The following is a 19,178-nucleotide window of genomic DNA, read 5'->3' on the forward strand; positions in this document are numbered from 1 at the left end:
TCGCCGCCCGCGTATTCATCTATCTAATTTGACATACCAAAGGATTGGGGTCGTTTGAGGATCGAGGTCCGTCCGGTCACCAGAGCCGACAGGTCGTGCGTGCACTTTGGTGGTGCCTGGGAGATGTCGCTCGTCTTTAGCCGTTTAATGACGCTGGTTACCGAGAGATGTCGTTGACCAACCGATTGGAGCTGGTGCGGCTGCGCTTCGGAGCTTCTCGAGTATGCTGGGGTGATGCCCGCGCAAGGTGGAGAGGGAGTGAGGCGGTGACAGAAAGGAGACGGATAAGGTGGGGGCAGGGTCTGTTGTATTGCCAAGTCAGTCCCAGATGCGATCTCAGCGTGGTAGCAGGTAGCGGGTAGCGGGCAGGAGGAACGTGGCCATGTACCGTAGCGTGTGGCTTTCCGACCGCGTGTGCGTGAAGGATGCGTCTTCACACGGGAGGGGATCGTGTAAAACACTCGAGAGGGGCGATGGCGTGTTTGTTGCTGCTGCGGGCGGCCGTGTCGCGCTTTCCAAGTGGGATGGCGGGGTCAACCAGCTGGACTCAGGTACAATCGAATTCAACACTACACAAGGCAAAGAGAAAGTGCGCGTGAGATTCACAACTTGGAAAGACCAGCAGTACGCGCCGACTATAGAGTGCAAATATACCTCACGGGAGGTTGCAGCCCTCGTTTGGTGTCCGCGACGGCCGCCCGCCATACTTTGAGCTAACCGCCGACATGATCCAGCCATTGTGTGAGCTGCGCGAGTCACATCCTGTGATTTCTGCTATATGCACGAGAATCAGCTTAAACATTCCAGAATTGTTTCGCCAGTAGAAGCTACCATTCTTGCATCACCTCGTGCAATGTGCTAAGACGGCCTTCTGCATATTTGCTTTTTGCCAGCCCTGCATCTACCCAATGTCAGGCCTCCCTCACTACCTTTCCCATCACCGCAGTCACCTCTCTTGCTGCAGGGCGGCTGCCTGTCATCCTCCTCATCACTGAAGCTCAAGGCTCGGATGCTGTAGGGCCATGGCTGAAACCGGCTAGTTGCAGGGGCCTAGTTCCACATCTGCAACGGCTATACTTAGCAGACCCATTATGAGACCAGCCTCACCATGCGGGACCGTCCTCTCCGAACCTATTGGTTCCCGGCTGCTCCCCCAACTCGACCACCACCAACCGTCCTATTCTTACACTTTCAATCATCTGGGTCCAAGACTCTTGACTGTCTTATCGTTGCGCTTTACGCGCTACTCGTCGGCACCGGCATTTCTTGGGATCCGATGAGGAAGGAGATATCCGTAGTAGCTCGGCACGTCGACATCATAGCTGTTTGATGTCGAAGCATCTGAGACTTCCAGAAGCTGTTTCAGATAACCGCCAAGCCTAACAAGGAGGCCTCAGGATACCCGCTGCCGCCGATGATGATAGCGTCTGTCATCATCAAGGTCCAGATCTATCCACCGTGGGGTTCCCGTATTACACAACTGTGCTTGTGCCATGTTGCAGCTTCCAGCTCCATGCCTGTGGAATGAGCAACGGACACAACTGCAAGGTCCCGTCAGGCCGCAACCAGGACCTCGTTGCACAAGGCACAGTTTGTCACTTTCGTTCTCATCTTTGCCATGTCTCGCGCGCATCATAATTGCGTTACGTCCTGGTTGAATTGGCGATATGCTATCGGGTTGAGAAGTTGCTGAACAACACGGAACACCTACTACGTATGACAACATGGTTCGTTGCCGACCCCGCAATGTCCTTGAGATGTCGCAGGGCGAGTTGAGCACAAGTGGGATCGCGCTGGTCATGGTTCAAACGGCTGCGTTGCCTTGTAAAACAGGCCGAGGATGCCGGCAAAGCGAGCCTGATCTCAACATCATCTACAAAGCAGTCTTTAAAAAAGAAATTGGGTATGTATTGCAAATCGCTAATGCTCTTGGGAACCATGCCGATGCGTCGCTATCGTAAACCGTCACACCGGGACTCCGTATGTTTCCAAACTCCGAAAAACCACTCTTCCGTACAGTATCGCTCCATATTATGCTTTCGAGCCCCTCAACCAAGCTGGTAGTCACGCGGACGCTAGTGTGCCCATCGGTGGGTATTGGTTTCCTTGAGGTGCGCATGTGCACCATTGCTCCTTTGGTACGCTCTCCATAACGCCGGCAACGTGTTTACCGCAACCCCACCATGTGGTCTTGTCTAAAGAGATGTTAGCGATGCTTAGGCAAAGGACCTGTGGAATGTGACATACTGCAGGAGTCGCAGGAAGCCTTCTTGCACATTGTGAACGTTTGGTTGTAGGTGTTGAAGTGCTAAGTGGTGTAGCGTGGAGTAAGGAGACGATGCCGATGATGGTATGCCGAGGGCAAAGGAAGTATGCCGAAGCCTTTGGATAGAGCTCGAGAGCGTGGATTGTACTGTTGCAGTGGGTTTGAATGCGTATCTTGGTTGATGAAGATTTCGAAATCGGGTCCGTTCGACAAGCTCCCGGACCTTTATATATACGTCGCACCTCTCCACCTGCTCATACTTCTCGCCGAAGACCCTTCCAAACATGATACCTTACCTACGCGTCTTACAATGCCGCGGTGAGGCATGGACACTCGCCCGGGCTCTAGGGGACCAATCCTTCCCAGAATACTGGGCCTCTGCATCTCACTTCTGCTTTCTGATTGGCTGCCTAGTGATTTGTCCGAACCATAGTCGGCGACCACATTCGGCGAAGTGCCACTTGACGCTTTTTCTCGCTATGGGGGTTTAGACTGCGGGAGGGGCGTCTGACAGAACCTATAGCAGGGTCCGTTACCGAGCCATAGAGAGTAAGGGTTGTCGAGGGGTTTGTGTCGGTGTGCGGACTTGCGTACTTTGTGGAGTGGGATGTGGAGGTCCAGTCTGATTAGTGGCGAGCGTAGGATAGTGCATTGAGTAGGCGTGCTGCATGATGCTACGCCTTTGGGCTGACGCATGTGGATGCAGTCAGATTTGAGATTTCCCATGGTAGCTGGATAGAGACATGTACAATATGATGAGGTGGCTTCAGCCTTCTTGTTTGGACTTGGAGACGCGTAGTCTCAGGCATCGTACGATTGTTCAACGGCATGATAGTAGCATTCCGGAAGCTATGGGATTGGGCATCTCTTCAGCCCAAGATTGAATTCAAATAATCAATTACGAACAACAAGATAGCTTGCAAACTAGCCAGACTAAAGCTCGGGAAAACACATCGCGATCTGTACAATGTACACTACCGGAACTTTTGCTTTGCATGATCCGAAACGCCTCCGCTAGAGGAATGCTCCTGCGTCTAAAATTCGATCTTCGCTGCAGCTGCAGCCTGCGGCATCTACTTCGGCGACCAGCTTCATTACGAGATGCCGGAGTCCGCTTCTAACAACACATGCCCAGACCCATACAACTTAGTCAAAAGTAATCTTAGTAGCGGCCTTGACGTCTGAAGTGTCTTTGTAGAAGGCACCGTATGCACCATGTTCCTTCTTCTTGACAGTCGTACCGAACTTCATCAACTCTTCTGGTACGGGCTGGTTTGCTGCCTTGAGGACGTTGATCAACCTAAGAATAGAGTCAGCAGACTGAATTAGTGCAGGAAAATGCAAGGAATACTCACGATCCGGATAGTGCTTTGTCATGTTCCGTGAAAAGCGTGATCGCCAAACCCTCCTTTCCGGCACGACCCGTCCTACCGATCCTGTGAACATAGTCCTCAGCTGTCAATGGGAACGTGACATTGATGACAACCTTCACCGCGGGGATGTCAAGACCTCGTGCAGCAACATCTGTAGCGACAAGGAGCGGCACGTGGCCCTCCTTGAACGCTGCCAGTGAGGCGCTGCGCTTCTCTTGGCTTAGGTCGCCGTGAATGCCACCCACGCGGAAGCCTTGCCTGCGGATAAAGTTTTCAATGCGCATTGCTTCCTTCTTGTACAAGCAGAACACAAGGATACGATCGTCCTTGTTCTTGCCAGATTGATATTGCCTGAGCAACTGCAGCAGGCGCTGCTCCTTAGCATGGGGATCAAGTACCTCTACGAGCTGCTTGATGCGCACGTTGGCACGGAGTTCGCCAGATTGATTGTCACCAATCGTGATCCTGACTGGCGAGTTCATGAAGGTGGATGCAAGATCCCGAACGGAAGGTGGCCACGTAGCAGTAAACATGAGAGTCTGACGCTTCTTGGGCGTCTGCGAGATGATCTGCCGAATTGCTTCTTCGAATCCCTTGTCAAGCATACGGTCAGCTTCGTCAAGGACTACGTACTCAGCTTTGCTGAGGTCCGCAGAGCCATCACCAATCAAGTCGTTGAGACGACCCGGTGTAGCGACTACAATGTGCGCCTTACGGCAAGCAGCGACTTGAGGGTCTTTTGGCACGCCGCCGTATACGCAGACTACGGACAGTCCAGCTGGTGTAGCCAACGCCACCAATTGATCATAAATCTGAACAGCCAGCTCACGCGTGGGTGAAACAATGACAGCCTTAATACCCTTCCGCTTGTCCTTGGGTAGCGCTGCGATGTAACGCACACAGGGTACACCGAATGCCAGTGTCTTGCCTGAACCTGTCTCGGCGACACCAACCATGTCTCTTCCTGACAGTAAAAATGGCCAGGTCGCTGCTTGTATAGGTGTAGGGGCGCTGAACTTGGCAAAGAAGGCGCGTTGCGCATCGTCGACTGGGAGGTACTTGAAGTTGAGGATGGGTCGTAGGGCGCGAGCGGCGGGTTTGGGGTCTTGGATAGTCATGGTGTTTTTGGCAAGGAAGGCGTCGACTTCGGCCTGAGGAAGCTGCGTCAGCTCCTTGCTCTCCTCATAATCGCCCGATTCGGTCGCGGTTGCGCTCGTTGCTGTAGGCTCGGCGCTGGCTTGGACCGATGAAGGCTTCGATGAGGACGCAGACTCGGTAGCTTCGCCCTTTGCCAATGCCTTCAAGCGCTTCTTCTCTGCCTTCCGCGCTGCCTTCTCTGCTGCCTTGATGGCTTCCTCGCTCTCTTCCGCAGTCTGGCCAGCTGGCTCGTCTTCCGCCGCAGCCTTCAGCGCTTTTTTCGCCTCTTTAGCCTCCTTCTTTGCTTTCTTTGCCGCCTTGCGCTCGGCCTTTGAAAGCTTCTCGTCATCTTCAGAGCCCTCTACAGCTTCGACATTGCCGTTGGTCTCGGTCGCGTCGATTTCAGCGGTCTTGCTAAGCTTCTTGCTCTTGTCTTTCTTGCTCTTCTTCCTTGAGAGCTCGGGTGTAGTGGTCGCGCCATCTTCGGCGACAACATCAGCGATCGGACGTTTCCCCATCTTGTTGTTGGGCAATGGCACTTGTGGAGAAGCTGCGAAGGATGGCGGAAAAATCACTTTTTTCGTCGGCAGTCGGACCAGGGCACTATCGATAAGACCGCGACTAGTCCCAAAGGGTCCAACGCGATCATAGACCAGCAAGTCTCGCGTCCTCGATGCTTTTCACCACCCTGCGCATGCACCGAGTGTGACGCGTACGAGTCTCTGTGTCTGCCCATAGCAGACTGTAGTTTTTTGATCTTCCGGACTGGTGATCGCAAGCAAGCTCCGTAATTCCGCGCTAGTCAAAACTTTTACGCACTCGCTCTCACTACCGCGAGCCATGACCAGAACCACTAAACAACAGGGACCGCTTTTTCCAAGACTTCACGAGCGATCATGGCGGACGTGACAGTGCTGAGATGTTGGCCAGCCTGCGTCGACGCAATCGATTGGTCTCCGGATGGCATCATTGCATTAGCGTCGGATGAGCGCGTGGAGCTGCTCGTGAGTTGTGATCTATTCGCGTGCATACATAAGGCATCTCTTACTAATCGCTGGGTAGTTCCCAAACACCATCGACTTTGAGCGAGATCAAGTTGCCCCTCAGTGGCAACACGTACCCCTCAAGGTGCCTTTGTTTTCCACCGACGAGCTACCACTCAAAGAGCCTGCGCCTATATCAAACTATTCCGTTGGAGAGGAAATCTCGAATAGTGCACCCATCAACATTGCGTGGTCGCCGCCTGGCCTTGCGAAACACCGAAAGTGTGCACTTGCAGCTCTTACTACGAATCTGACGCTTTCGATCTGGTCAGCCGAAGGCAAACTGCAAGAGGAAGGAAGCTGGGCTCGGCGGCTCATCATCAACGATGCGCTTGCTGATCACTTCGAAGATTGTGATGACGAGCTCAGCCACTTGACAGTATCAACTAAAGAACGACTGCGTTTGAGAAGCCGCATTCGAGCGTTCGCTTGGGCACCCGCTCTACCTGGTCCGGAACTGACTGGTGTCGTTGGAACTCACCTGTCATATGGTCAGCACATGATAGCTGTCTCTAATGACGACAACTACCTAGTCTTCTTGAAAATCGAATCACCAACATCCACCTTGGGAGCTGAGCGAGACTGGAGGGCAGATGTTCTGATACATGAATCTTTCGCACCGCCCTCAGATACCATCTTTCTAAAACCCAACGTTTTTGAAGACATGGTTAAACAGCAAAGGTATATTTCACACATTGCATGGAGTCCTTGGATCATTCGTGACGACTCCCATCATTCCGTAATCGTATACGCTACGAATGAAGACGTACGGGCTCAGGCAATCACGTACACGAATGGGCGTATGACCTTGGACAATGAAGTCATCTACACAGGCTATGTACTCCGATACGATGGGCCAATGAAGTGGTTCGACAAGCCCGAGAGCGGAAGCAGACTAAAGCTTGCCCTTTTCACGAACACGGAGCTAGTATACTTGACGATATCAGCCCTCGACGCTTCTATTATCACAAAGAGCACGCATGATCTGGACGGCCGATGGGACCCCATCTCTGGTGTAGTCTGGGATACGACCGAAACAGTAACACCTCGCCTACACATAAGCTCACTGATATCGACCCTCCACAATCCGACCGCTGTTCTTGAGGAGACATACGATGGCCTGAAGAGTCTTGGTGTTCCAAATTGGCGGGAGAAGATTGAGAACAACTTGGCGCTTTTCAGTGTAAAGAATGGACTCAAAGGAAATAGCAAAGCGAAAGTGTGGGGTCTAACAAGGTCACCTCTAGGCGACTTCATCGCCGCATGCAACAGCGTACATCCTTCTGATATGATCGAGTATGGCATTCCGGCTGACCGAAGCGGCACCGTGGCGATCAGCTCCTTGCGACGTGGTAGCCAGCGGCGAGATATATTTCCAAACGAGGACGTCACCGCTGAGGGTATAACGTACAGTCTTAAGAAACTGGCAGAAGGGGCTGTCGAGGATCCCGATGATATGCCTGCATTCGCAGAAGAGATGGTTATGAAGCTCGTCAAGACTTATACAACTCCTTCTCGACCCGAGAACAGCGCAAAGACATCGACAGCGTACTCCGATGTCAACAATCTCGACTCGCTCATAAGGGAATTCAAACTGTCTGCCTTTCTCGATGCGCATACACTGAAGGACCGTTACACTTTACTCGTATCTGAAGCATACAAGACACAGATCCAGAAAGACCTGTTCAGGACACTTATCGCGTATCGTCTCGCTCTTGCCTTGCAACAGGTTCCTCTATCGCTCTCAAATACTCCCTTCAGTGCAGAAATCGGCATACATCACAAGCAACTCATTGCTCTCGTTAACATGGCCATGAGCCACAACGATACATCGGAAGACAACGATCTTCCAACAGTCACTACTGGTGTGATGGACAGCAGCAGTTCGACGGATCAAACATCAGCAACCTCAACAGCAGACACATGTGACTTTTGCTCGGCCCCTATACCCTTCACAGACCTTGCTTCAGCAGCTTGCACCAACGGACATCAGTTCCCCAGATGCGGATTGAGTTTTCTGGCCATCCAAGCACCAGGTATCACCAAGTATTGTGGCATATGTAACACTCCATTCTTGAGTGATGAGTGTGTCATGGCCCAGGAATATGTGGACAGCAAGAAGAGTCTAGATACTGGAGGCGATGTAGTTATGGCTGATGTGACAAGAGATGGAGAACTCTCAGAGGCGGATGGTAGAAAAGACAGGGACAGTGGTTCATTGAATGGAGCGGATCGAGAAAGTGTAGCTGAACAAGACATGGACGAGGACCAAGCAAGCGACGACCCAGAAGACGAGGACGGACTGTACGAAAGGAGGCAGATTCCTGTTACGTTGGCTCGAGTATTATTCCTTGCCTGCGATGCTTGCGTCTACTGCGGTGGCAAGTTTGTTGGTTGAAAGAACTCAAATGAGCTTACCCAGCTTGAGAGGTACGAAACAGCGCATTTTGGTGGATTGAATCCATCCCCAGAAATGACTCTCATGGTAAACACTATCGACTTTCATAGAGAGATATAGCGTAAGATTCTACTTATCCCTTCATGGTAGACTTTACCGAGGTATTGATTGGAACTTCCCTACGCATCCTCTATTCGTTTGCATAGCTTGGCCAAATGTTAAAGGACAACATGGCCACAAAACCTGGAAGTTTAATCATCCCACTTGTTTCGCCCAGCATGTTCATGACGCTCATGTCCCTTGTCGCGGGACGGAAGAGGACATAAGGTCCGAATGCCGCTTGAATTACGGTCCGGATCCCTTGGCATCCATCCGCACAAACTACGCAACTCCACTTTTCACCGCGGCAAGCCCTGGCGCTTTCTAGAAGACCGGCCAGATCGCCGCACAAGTCCCTCACGCCCCACCCAATCAACCGCACAATGTACGCACACGAGTGGGAGCCAATAGTGGGCAGGAGGCGCATGGAGCCAAACGGAGATGTCAACCAGTGAGGCCAAAGCCTATAGTCAATCTTGCTACAAACACGGTGTGATGCGGGGCAAATTGTCTGAAGCCCACGGACGGGAGCCGCCGCTGACGGCGTTGCCCCAGGGAAGGGGTGGCACGAATTGCCCTGCGTTTTGCCTTGCTGCCGCACAAGTCGCGCATGCTTTGGGTATATAAAGACTTCGTTGCTTACCTTCTGTTATGATCTTCTACACCACAACAATCAAGTTCATATCCCAGACCAATTCAATCTTCACTATAACAACCTTCTTCAACCAAACAACCACCTCCCAACAACCATCAATATGAAGGGTAACTGCGGCTGTGCTTCCGGTAGCTGCAACTGCGGCTCCACTTGCACCTGCGATGGCTGCCCCGTATGTCATACCTTCTTATCCACTATGAACATTATACTGACGACTTGTAGGGTAAATAAGCCAGCTAACTGCGAGGCGAGGATGCGCAGAGAGCGTGACAAGGTGAGTGAAGTCGTGTCATATTACACACATATCAGTGCACTAATCCTGTGCAGATGGTTTCGAACAAATCGTGTCTACTTGATTCTTGAAGACATGCGATCACTAGGGGAAGGGGGGCGTTAGGACGCTCAAGTGATACCAGATGAGAAATTCAATTGTTCCAACACAATATTCGCGTAGCGAGTATTTCTTCCATCCTGTGAAGTCTTTATTCCTTCGCACATCTTCAAATTATGTGATACAACAACCGTGCGATACTGAATCGACCATATCATGTCTTTTTATCCGCAACAGACCGTAGCGTTCTCCTGCATACGGTCATCGCCGCCACTGCTGAGGTTGAAGCTTTCCCATCCAAAGATGAAGTAGCCCAGATATGCACCAATGAAAATGCAAATGATGAAGTATCCGTTGTAATACATAGCCAACAACATAACGAAGTAGGCCACGGCAAATGCGCACATGTGCAGTGCCGCTCTAATCGCCTGCTGCATAACGCTCGGTCGGAATTTGCTTGTTGTGGTGGGTGTAGGTGCTCGAGCAGCGGATGTAGTTGTAGCGGCGGGAGTCTTAGTCGTGCCGTCATTGCTTGATGAAGAAGAGGCAGAGGAGCCGATTGTTGAGGGAGCGAACTTCTTAGAATACTGTGAGACGATGTAGCGATCGTACTCTTTGGCTGCGCGGCGCAGAAACTCGAGAAGGATGACAAGGAGGACGACACCGATACAGGAACCGGCAAACATGGCTTTGGAGCGAACGTGCCAGGACTCTGCGATGAAGCATGTGTCGATTACGTTCCAGTTCCATAACATCTGTGAGATACGTATGTTAGCTGGGGCACTCGATAGCGCACGTACACGGAACGGGACTCACACTGATCTTGCATCCACCCATCATGTCCATTGCATCATCCATGCCGCCCATGCCGCCTGATGAGGTTGTCATAGGCATCATGTCACTGGCAGTCGGTGTCATAGTCATGCTCGGCATAGCCATGCCTGTGCTTGTTTGAGCCATTGACATGATTGCTTGCGCCTGCATGGAAGGAGGTGAGAAGAGGGTTCAAAGTTATATCGTAGGGACTGCAAAAGATTGGGAACCTACTGGGAAATTGAAACAGCGCAAGGAATGACTCTACTTCAATAATTCGTCTCAAGTAAGGTTGAGCAAGTTATGAGCAAGTTTCCAAGCGCGATAGATGTTGAAAGGAAGCAGCAATCACCACAACGCGGTTTACGTTCAAGAGCTGGGGAAACTGAAGAGGGTTTACGGCAGAATGGGAATCACACAATATAAGGTTGTATCAAATATCAATGAAAGCACGGCGGTTATGCCTTTTTTCGGGTGATGCAACCTTCTGCGCACTTCACAGGCCCAGAAAGCTTCTACGGCCATCATCACGAAGTGGCGTGGTGCTCACAGACCGTTCACCGAATACGGCCTTGCGCAAGTATCTCCCATAACCATCTCAGCCTACCATATCGTAAGATAACGCAGTAAGAGACCCGCTTATCCGTGTGGTGGTGGTCGTTGAGACTTGACAAGCAGGGACGACCTGCAGAAAGCTATACCGGAATAGGTCTAGAGGTCGAATGAAGTGAGAAGGTTTCTGAGCACATTTCACGCCCTCCGAATCCTGCGTGAAGATAACAGTCGACAAAGTCTGACAGGTCTTGAGATGCAGCGAGATGTTGGATCCATACAGGTGGTGGATGTTTGTTGGTGAAGCGAGGGGAACGGGCCGCTTGTGTGCATCTGTTGGGACTGCAGCTTACAGGCAGAATACTTTCAAGTCAACGTGCGATATATGGACTTATATTGCAAGCGCAGCAGAATATCGTGCGGCTGCATCCCGGTGATATGGGTGCCAGTCTGGCAAGGGTAAGAGAAGGACGAACTACTGCAGGGGTTGGGGCATATGAGCATGCGATGTGCGTGTTGGATGCAACGACAAATTGGCTAAGCGACAAAACTCCGGCATGCTTGCGATGATATCAGTGCGTTGTGGCTCTCAACACTGAGAGATCTTTGTCTCAAAGAGCAGTCCTGCGCGGGCCAACGTGGCTTACGTATATCACGTCACATAACGTCAAGGCAGATTGGCTGGGTAAAGACTCTTTGGCGGTGTTGGTACGACAGAAGACCAACTAAAAGCGCATCTCACTGTTGTCAGTGTTGTTTCCGGTCATGGTTTGTTGAACCGCCCGACTAGTATGCCTGCTCAGCCACAGTCTCGTTCCTGGCGAATGGATCGATGCTTGGATCTGTAATCCTCACATGCTCGATGAATCGCGCAATGTTTGTTGCGTTTTCCGCACTATACGTCTTCTCAACCCAATGCAGCATCATATCGATGCCAGCTGTGACTCCGGATGAGCTCCAGATAGGCGGTGAGCTTGAATAGTCCTCCACCCATCGAGCAGACGAGACCCATGTTGTATTCGGATTGGCTGCTACTGTCGTTGACCATGAAGATTTGTTCGCAGTAGCTCTCTTGCCATTCAGTATACCAGCACGAGCCGCGAGAGCTGACCCTGTACATATAGTGAGGACTTGTCGGACTTTCGGTGCAGTTTCCCTGATGTACGCCATAGTAGCGTTCAAACTTGTTGGATTGCGCCATCCCTGACCGCCAGGAATGATGAGAACGTCTAGGTCCGGTGCTGTCTCGAACACGTGTGTAGGCGTGATAGATGGATACACAGAGGAGTTCAGTGGATTCATCGCAGCCATTACTGGGCGCGTGGTGACTGGTTCCAGAGTCTCGGCGATGTACACAATGTTTGTTGGGTACGATCCGCCGATGAATTGAAGGATCTCTGATGGACCGTATACATCAAGCATGTCGAACATGCGGAAGAGAACGATGCCATAGGTGCGTGGTACGGGCGTATTCGACACTGATGAAGTCAGCTCTTTTCTTAGCTTTCCAACCTAATTAGTGATCTCTTACAAGCTGCTGTCGAGACGAGGGGGATAGAGAGAACAGACACAATAGGCCAGATGAACTGTAAAAAGCCACCCATGGTGTATGTGAGAAATATGAAACTTGTTGAGCAAAGTGCTAGACGTTAGTCTTACCATGCAATTTGAAGCTATTTGAATCACGTTGGTCACATACACAATCGTATGTTGAAGCTTCCACAATTGAGTCACGTAGACATATTAGGTGTTCGTCTCGTGCACTCTATCACAAACAATATGGAACTCTTGGCCAGTTCCAAAGCCTGCAACCACACATAGCTTTTGATGAAATATGGGGAAAGGCGTCCAGCCATATTTCCATATCGGTGAATTCCCAATCTGCGATGAGAATACTCATAGGGTCGGCGAAGGTGTGGTGTGGAAGCTCTACAAAAGCGCGTTGGCAAACAGCTGGATCGCGTTAGCATTGTCATACAATCTTGCTCAGGGGTTAAATATGTTCAGCTTCTTCGCAGGTATGCGCGGTTGGTGTTGCGCTAGATTGCGCAAGTTCCTGCATAGACAATGTCAGATGTACCATAGTAGTAGATAGGCGAAGAAAGACACCAGTGCAGACGGTCCGTGTGGGGTGTGGGGAAATGCCCGAGCCACGAACGCGATCGCGTCTTAATTGCCCGCTCATCCATACACAGCAATCATGTCATCACTATGCGCTCAGTACTGAATACACTAGAAGCCACAAATTGTATACAACTATCGTGAGTCGAAACCTGACTCGCTATGTCATGAATAGATAACCTAAGAGGCGCCCTTGCGCCCAAACGCCAAACGCATTGGAATCGAGGTATCAATATAGGTGACGATCTCACTATACTTCATAAATTACAATATGCTAATGAAAGCGCAGAAACAGACAATGCGAAAGCGCAACCTGCAGCGGAACCACTATGCGCACCCTAAGATTGCGACCGAATCGAACGAAGCATGGAGATGACTGGAATGAGCTTGCGCAACCTGTTCTTCTCCTTCGATTGAACAAAATGCGTATCCTGGCGCCTAAGAGGACTCGGGTCGATGGGTGAGACGGTGACGGAAGCACCCTTGTCTGCGGCGGGATCGCACGCGATAACTGATGTCTTCCTACGCACAATGGGGGAACCGACAGGAGAGCGCATCTTATCAGCGATCGGTGAGAACATGGCCTGCTTGCGACCAACGGGCGAGCAGATGACGATGGGTCTCTGTCCGTCTGCGGTGGGCGACGTGACCACAATTGGGCTGTTCTTGCCAACGACAGGCGAACAGATGATAATGGGTCGCTTCTTCTCGGTGATGGGTGTGACGAGCACGATCGTGCTCTTCTTGTTCTGATTGAAGACACTGATCTTCTCTGTGGGGGTAGATCCTGGGATGATAAGCTCGGGAAGCGTAACAGCATCCTTCGTTGCGGCCGACTTGCGCTTCAAGCTGAAGTACGATCCATCTGGACCGTCAACCCAAGAGCCATCAAAGTCTGGACTTTCCAGTGCTTTTCTGGCCACTTGAGCCTTAGCCAGATACATGAACTCGTCGCCCTCTACCTTGATCATGCAATTGTGCCAGGGTGTCGGAAGCTGGTATTCGTAGACCGGATTTGGCTCGAGACGCGTCTCCAGAGAGTCGATTGCGCGAACCATGTTTGCTGGTAAAAGACGGATAGCGAACTTGGGGCCTGCGTTGTTGTGTGCGTGGATGGACAGACGAACGTAGTTGGGAAGCAGAAGCTCAGTCAAGTTTGAGTAGGCTTGGTTGCGAGACATCATTTCTTCAGCCACAAGAGCAGCAGTCTTCTTCTTTTGTTTGCCGCTCAGCGACTTGACTGAAGGGATGTCTGCAAGGTCCTCCAACATGAAGCGAGTCTGGCCGCGGTAGAGACCAAGAGCGTCGGGCTCCTGCTTCTCGATCAACTGACGGATATACGCACGGTCAGGTCCTCCAATCCCCAACATCAGCTTGCGACAAAGCTCGGCATCACCAGTGAGCTTGGTCTTCACAGGGTGCGGCATCTGATGGGAGTTCAGGAGCAGCTTTTGGAGACCTTGGAAGCCCTCAGAGTCAGCAGAGAAGATATTCTTCAGGCCCTTGAACTTGATGGTCGGGACAGGGCCGACATCTTCCGGATAGCGCTCCTTGTATATCGCAGCCATGCAAGCATCGTATGTGTCGATCATCTCATCGTCAACGCCGACTGTCATCTATGCTTAGTACTGTTCCTGGAAGAGAGAGTCCAGGGAAGACTTACTGCAATCGGAGAACACGTGGCCATCGTTGATAACCCACATGGTCGCACCAGGCTCGTAAACCGTATTGACCTCCTTGACGAACTCATGGAGTGCGTCCATGGCGATATGCTCAGCTAGATCTGGCATGATACCCCCAACTTTATTCGGATTGGGCGATTTGCAAGGGAAGGCAGGTAAGGCAAGCTGGATGGGAAGGTTCTTGTCGACGTAGCCGTAGACGCGGTTTAAGAAAGCTTCCTTTCCACAGACATGCCATTGGTCGTCCCTCGACACGTTTTTGAGTCTACGTTCGAAGATATCGGCTATCGTTGCACATGTTTCTCGGTGTTTTGCTGCCCATGGCGTCGTCGATGCTGAGATGTTCGCAAATGGCTGGAACTCGGTCTCTAGAAGAATGAAGCGCTCTGCCCATACCCCGAAGCCGTCGGCTTTGACAGACTTCGGCCTCGATGTCAGCATACCTAAGAAGAGACCATTCTCGTGTTCGATCTCGGATACTTGGGTACAGAGTTCTTCTTGTTGATATGAGGGAGGGTAACTCGAACGAATGTTAAGAAGAGCAGGGATATCGGCTGTAATCTGGAGAGTCTTGATGGACTTGCCAGAGGGAAGATTGAGCTGAGCCCATTGCCTCTCTGTGGAGCAAACGATGTCCTTTAGTTGTGTCCAGATTTCTGGCAAGGATTTGGAGTTACTGCCTTCGACCGCCAGGAGCTCACCAGAGGCATTCCTCCAGTACAGGCCCTGAATGCAGTGGTAGGTGTTGATGGACTTGTTTAGTGGTGCCATGGTAAATGATTGACGATAAGAGGCAGATTTTCGCTAAAGTAAAATGCTAAGAGTCGGAACAAAGGAGATGGAATGAAGAAACGTGCGTTGAGCAATTGTAGGGGCTGTTTACTGGCCTGCAGAACCGCCAACAAGCCGGCTTCTAATATATGAAAGAGACTCAACACACATGTCTCAAACATCACAAAGGTGATGCTCCACTCGGTCAAAGCGCGCTCGCCCCAGCCAGCTGCGGATAGCATCAACGACAAGCCACAACTCGTGCACTCCGCACACCGACTGGTACGCTAATTACGGCACAATTCAACCTCGCTACGCATCGGGTCAGCCCATTGAACTGGCCGTCGCATTCAACATGCCTGGCGGCAGTGTGGATCCGCTTGATGCTTTGCTGTTGCAGTGGGACAAATGGCATGCTGTTGCCAGCCGGGATGCATAACTAGGGAACTTGGCATCCGCAGCTGCCTGGGGCTAGCTGAAGTGACTCTGCGAGTAGACGGCGAGTTATCTTGCACAGACGTCCGTCATACGGCAGGATTCAGCGAGCCATCATGCAACAACAGGTCTAGACAGGTGGTCGTTGCAGAGCTATCATGACCCCACGACAGGCGTATGCACTGCTTGGCAGCATAACCTGGGTGGAAGGATCTCCGCCCCTGTCAGCCCCACAACAAACGGTTGTTTCCACCCAGGTGTTACAACAGGATCCGAACGTTACCATCCAAAACTCCTTATTTTCTAAAAGTAGGTGCATGGAGCTGGCGTGCAGGGTATGCGCGCCAGCCTATCTCGCTTCAGCTTTCGCTTAGACACCGCCCCCAACTTACCGAGTTGGGGCTGAGATCCTTCTCGCATGGCGGCTAGTTCCATATATGCTTTGGCTAAACAGTCGTCGTCAGTACTATCAGATTTGTAGCAAGTGAGCATCATGGTTTCGTCTCTTTCGCTGGTGTTTATCGCCGCTTTCGCTATCGTCTTCGGTGTGTTCTCATTCTTTGTCTACCTTTTTACACCACCCCGTAATTTTCCAAAGAACATACCAACCATACCATTCTATTATGGTCTTCTACCGCTTTTCAAGGATGTTGACCAAGCTGAGCTATACCGACAATATCTCAAGGAACCTCTGGCCAGATATGGTGCGGTCAAGTTATTCTTTGGTGGACAATGGTCAGTCCGCCAATGTACCTGACACATTTGCGGCACACACTAACTTCGCATGTCGAATTGTAGGAACATACTAGTAACCAAACCCGCGTACATTGCGGAGATGTTCAAGCATGAGGACACCTATGCCAAGTCTGGAAATCAAGTCAAGATTCCGCACAGTGTGCTCGCCGAGTACACGGGCGAGAACATCATCAGCGCCCATGGCGAGAAATGGAGACTCTACCAACGAGTCATCAAACCCGCTCTGCAAGCTGACCAGGACTCGGAACAAATCTGGAAGAACTCCAGAATGCTCAGGAACATGTTTCTGAGCGACTCAAAGACTGCTGGCGGCAACGGCATCCCAATATACTCACTTCTTCACCGGTATGCGCTCGCCAATCTCTCAGAAGTGTTGTATAGCTCAAGCTTTGAGACGCTGCAGCATGTGGACGCACCACTACATATGATTCAGATGAAAATCAAGCCGATCATCTTCCAGCCTATCTTCATGAACTTTCCATTCCTCGACTATTTACCATTGGAAGTTCGGAAGCTCGGTCGTGTGCTCAGCAAGCAGTTCCGCGGCACTCTCCGCACTGCCATATCCAAGGGACATTCCCAACACGTCTGTAATGAGAACGACAACAGGAACGTTGCTTGTAGGCTGCTTGGCTCGCATCGCGAAGGTATACTCAGCGATAAGGATCTCGACGACAACCTCGTCAGCACCTTCTTAGCCGGCCATGAGAACCCTCAGCTCGCGCTCATGTCCCTTATGTACCTGCTCGGCACGCATACACCAGTCCAAGAAGCGGTTCGCAAAGAGATCTCAACCCTCTTCCCTGCCGATGCACACGTAGACTACGAGCCGTCCTATGCCGATCTCCACGACCTGCCACTCCTCACCTCAGTCCTCTACGAGTCTTTACGCATGTTTCCTCCAATCTCACAGCTTATCAATCGCCGTACAACAACACCTGTCGTACTTGGCAACAAGATACCTGTACCCTCCGGTGTCTACATGGGTTACAACGCATACTCCACAAATCGCAATACTGAGTTCTGGGGCGATGATGCCGATGACTTCAAGCCGCAGCGCTGGGGTACCACGAACGAGGAGATCAACCACCTATACCGTCGCGCCAACTCCAAAGGCTCTTTCATCAGCTTCCATGGTGGAAGAAGAGCCTGTTTGGGGCAGAAGTTTGCGATGCAGCAGCTGAGAATTACTCTGGCAAAATTGGTGAGGGGGTGCAGATGGAGGGTAGATGAGACTTGGGACGGTAGGATGACACCTGCTGGGCCGTTGTATCCCCGAGGCTTGAAATTGAAGTTTGAGAAGTTGACGGAGAAGTGAAAGTATTGGGTACAATAGGTTTGCATATGTGTGCATAGCGATCGGAGTTTCTGGATATGTGTCATGTGTTAGATGCAATGTTTATTGATTCTGGCTCTTAATGTCCCAACTATTTTATTCCACTATTTAAACATTGGAGAACCCTCCCATGGGGGTGAGTTGACTGTCGTGCAACAGCATCGATAAGTGCTTTACATGCTCAACCTATACATTTCATCTTCAAAATTTCAAAATTTCGAGCGCCTGCACTGTATACTGACTTTACAGGTTATGCTTGCTCAATTGGATTGACCATGCCCTCTGCAGATCACCGTTTACCAAGCGTGTTTGACGTGGGGTCCAAAACGATGTGACTGTGCGAAGGATTGCAACCCTGTAGCGGGTAGCAAAGGGCAGGGGATGCACCAGGCGGCTATGGGACGCCTGGCGAAAGCTCATGCTACAGTTGTCCCGCACATCCTAGTACTACCGCAAATACCACAGAAAATAAGGCTTACTCCAAGCTATAAAGTGGATCGGATCCAACGTGTCATAAATCCTTCGACTGACTTTTGGCTTGGACGTATTGTGATGTGGAGATTCGCAATAAACATAGTATACCCAAGCGGGAAGGGTGGGGACAGATAGTAAGAAAGTGCAATCTCGGCGCAACGATACGCCAGAAGCGATTTTACCATGCCGCAATCAGGCGTGCTGAAAACGTGACTTGCTTACGGTGGATTCCTCCGTTGTCGTGTTGAAAGAGGTTATGATTCTTGCAGAAACGGATATGCAACCAGGATTCTACCCACTCAGCGAAGTTTGTGCTTCGTAATCACATGTGCGAAAGAGCACGATGTACCTTCTCACTGCGATAGCGAACGACTACAGCACTCGAGTCGATCAGTTGTTGAGTCTGTCAAGTGCACTCAGTGAAACAGGCTTCGGCGATGCCGTTAGCTGCAGATTTTCAACCGCAAAATCGAAAACAGATGTAGCACAAAAGGAAACTCAGTAGTTAAGTGCCCAAAGCAGAGCTGAACGAATCGTGATTGGTAGAGATGGAGCGTCAAACTCTCCTCAAATGGCCCCTAGGTGTTGGTGAGGAGTCGCATGTCTACTGCAGACTCAACGCCTATCAGGACTGAGATCTGTTTCGAACTGATTGTGTGAATCTTCGATCTGATGCTGCAGTACTTCAAATCCTAGATAAACAGTATTTGATGCATATGCATTTGTCACAGCTTCATGAAAAAGATGCAATCACGTTGTGCTCTTCCGTCCAGCTTTGGGTGACTCATGATAACCTCTCTGGTAGCTGCATCCATCTCAGCAACGCCTTGCAACACTTCCAAGGCGCGATGATGCGGGGAAGATTGTAGTCAACCCTCAGCGAATCGTTGACAAGGCGGAGTATTCAGGACAAACTTATCCAGCTTAGTGTGGCGC

At 51.0% G+C, this 19,178-nt stretch overlaps 6 protein-coding genes across 6 annotated transcripts; 2 read left to right on the plus strand and 4 right to left on the minus strand.

The window, feature by feature from the left end:
* Nucleotides 1-3,412: 3,412 nt before the first annotated feature.
* Nucleotides 3,413-5,294, minus strand: DBP3 (RNA-dependent ATPase; the record flags this gene model as incomplete). Its single annotated transcript, XM_051727496.1, has 2 exons — nucleotides 3,413-3,566; nucleotides 3,622-5,294. 2 exons carry the CDS (start codon nucleotides 5,292-5,294, stop codon nucleotides 3,413-3,415), a joined length of 1,827 nt encoding a protein of 608 aa, XP_051592809.1.
* A 378-nt stretch (nucleotides 5,295-5,672) lies between these two features.
* Nucleotides 5,673-8,217, plus strand: J4E82_001181 (uncharacterized protein; the record flags this gene model as incomplete). Its single annotated transcript, XM_051727497.1, has 2 exons — nucleotides 5,673-5,780; nucleotides 5,839-8,217. The coding sequence occupies 2 exons, from the start codon at nucleotides 5,673-5,675 to the stop codon at nucleotides 8,215-8,217; spliced, it is 2,487 nt and encodes an 828-aa protein (XP_051592810.1).
* Nucleotides 8,218-9,526: 1,309 nt separating this feature from the next.
* J4E82_001182 (uncharacterized protein) lies at nucleotides 9,527-10,286 on the minus strand (the record flags this gene model as incomplete). The annotated part of the gene is made up of 2 exons (XM_051727498.1): nucleotides 9,527-10,057; nucleotides 10,119-10,286. 2 exons carry the CDS (start codon nucleotides 10,284-10,286, stop codon nucleotides 9,527-9,529), a joined length of 699 nt encoding a protein of 232 aa, XP_051592811.1.
* Nucleotides 10,287-11,453: 1,167 nt separating this feature from the next.
* J4E82_001183 (uncharacterized protein) lies at nucleotides 11,454-12,271 on the minus strand (the record flags this gene model as incomplete). The annotated part of the gene is made up of 2 exons (XM_051727499.1): nucleotides 11,454-12,145; nucleotides 12,199-12,271. 2 exons carry the CDS (start codon nucleotides 12,269-12,271, stop codon nucleotides 11,454-11,456), a joined length of 765 nt encoding a protein of 254 aa, XP_051592812.1.
* Nucleotides 12,272-13,126: 855 nt separating this feature from the next.
* Nucleotides 13,127-15,241, minus strand: J4E82_001184 (uncharacterized protein; the record flags this gene model as incomplete). Its single annotated transcript, XM_051727500.1, has 2 exons — nucleotides 13,127-14,397; nucleotides 14,452-15,241. The coding sequence occupies 2 exons, from the start codon at nucleotides 15,239-15,241 to the stop codon at nucleotides 13,127-13,129; spliced, it is 2,061 nt and encodes a 686-aa protein (XP_051592813.1).
* Nucleotides 15,242-16,169: 928 nt separating this feature from the next.
* On the plus strand, nucleotides 16,170-17,750 carry J4E82_001185 (uncharacterized protein; the record flags this gene model as incomplete). The annotated part of the gene is made up of 2 exons (XM_051727501.1): nucleotides 16,170-16,411; nucleotides 16,475-17,750. The coding sequence occupies 2 exons, from the start codon at nucleotides 16,170-16,172 to the stop codon at nucleotides 17,748-17,750; spliced, it is 1,518 nt and encodes a 505-aa protein (XP_051592814.1).
* Nucleotides 17,751-19,178: the final 1,428 nt, after the last annotated feature.

The sequence above is a fragment of the Alternaria postmessia genome (assembly GCF_024291825.1).
Source record: "Alternaria postmessia strain BMP 2775 chromosome Unknown scaffold_4, whole genome shotgun sequence".
NCBI lineage: Eukaryota > Fungi > Ascomycota > Dothideomycetes > Pleosporales > Pleosporaceae > Alternaria > Alternaria postmessia.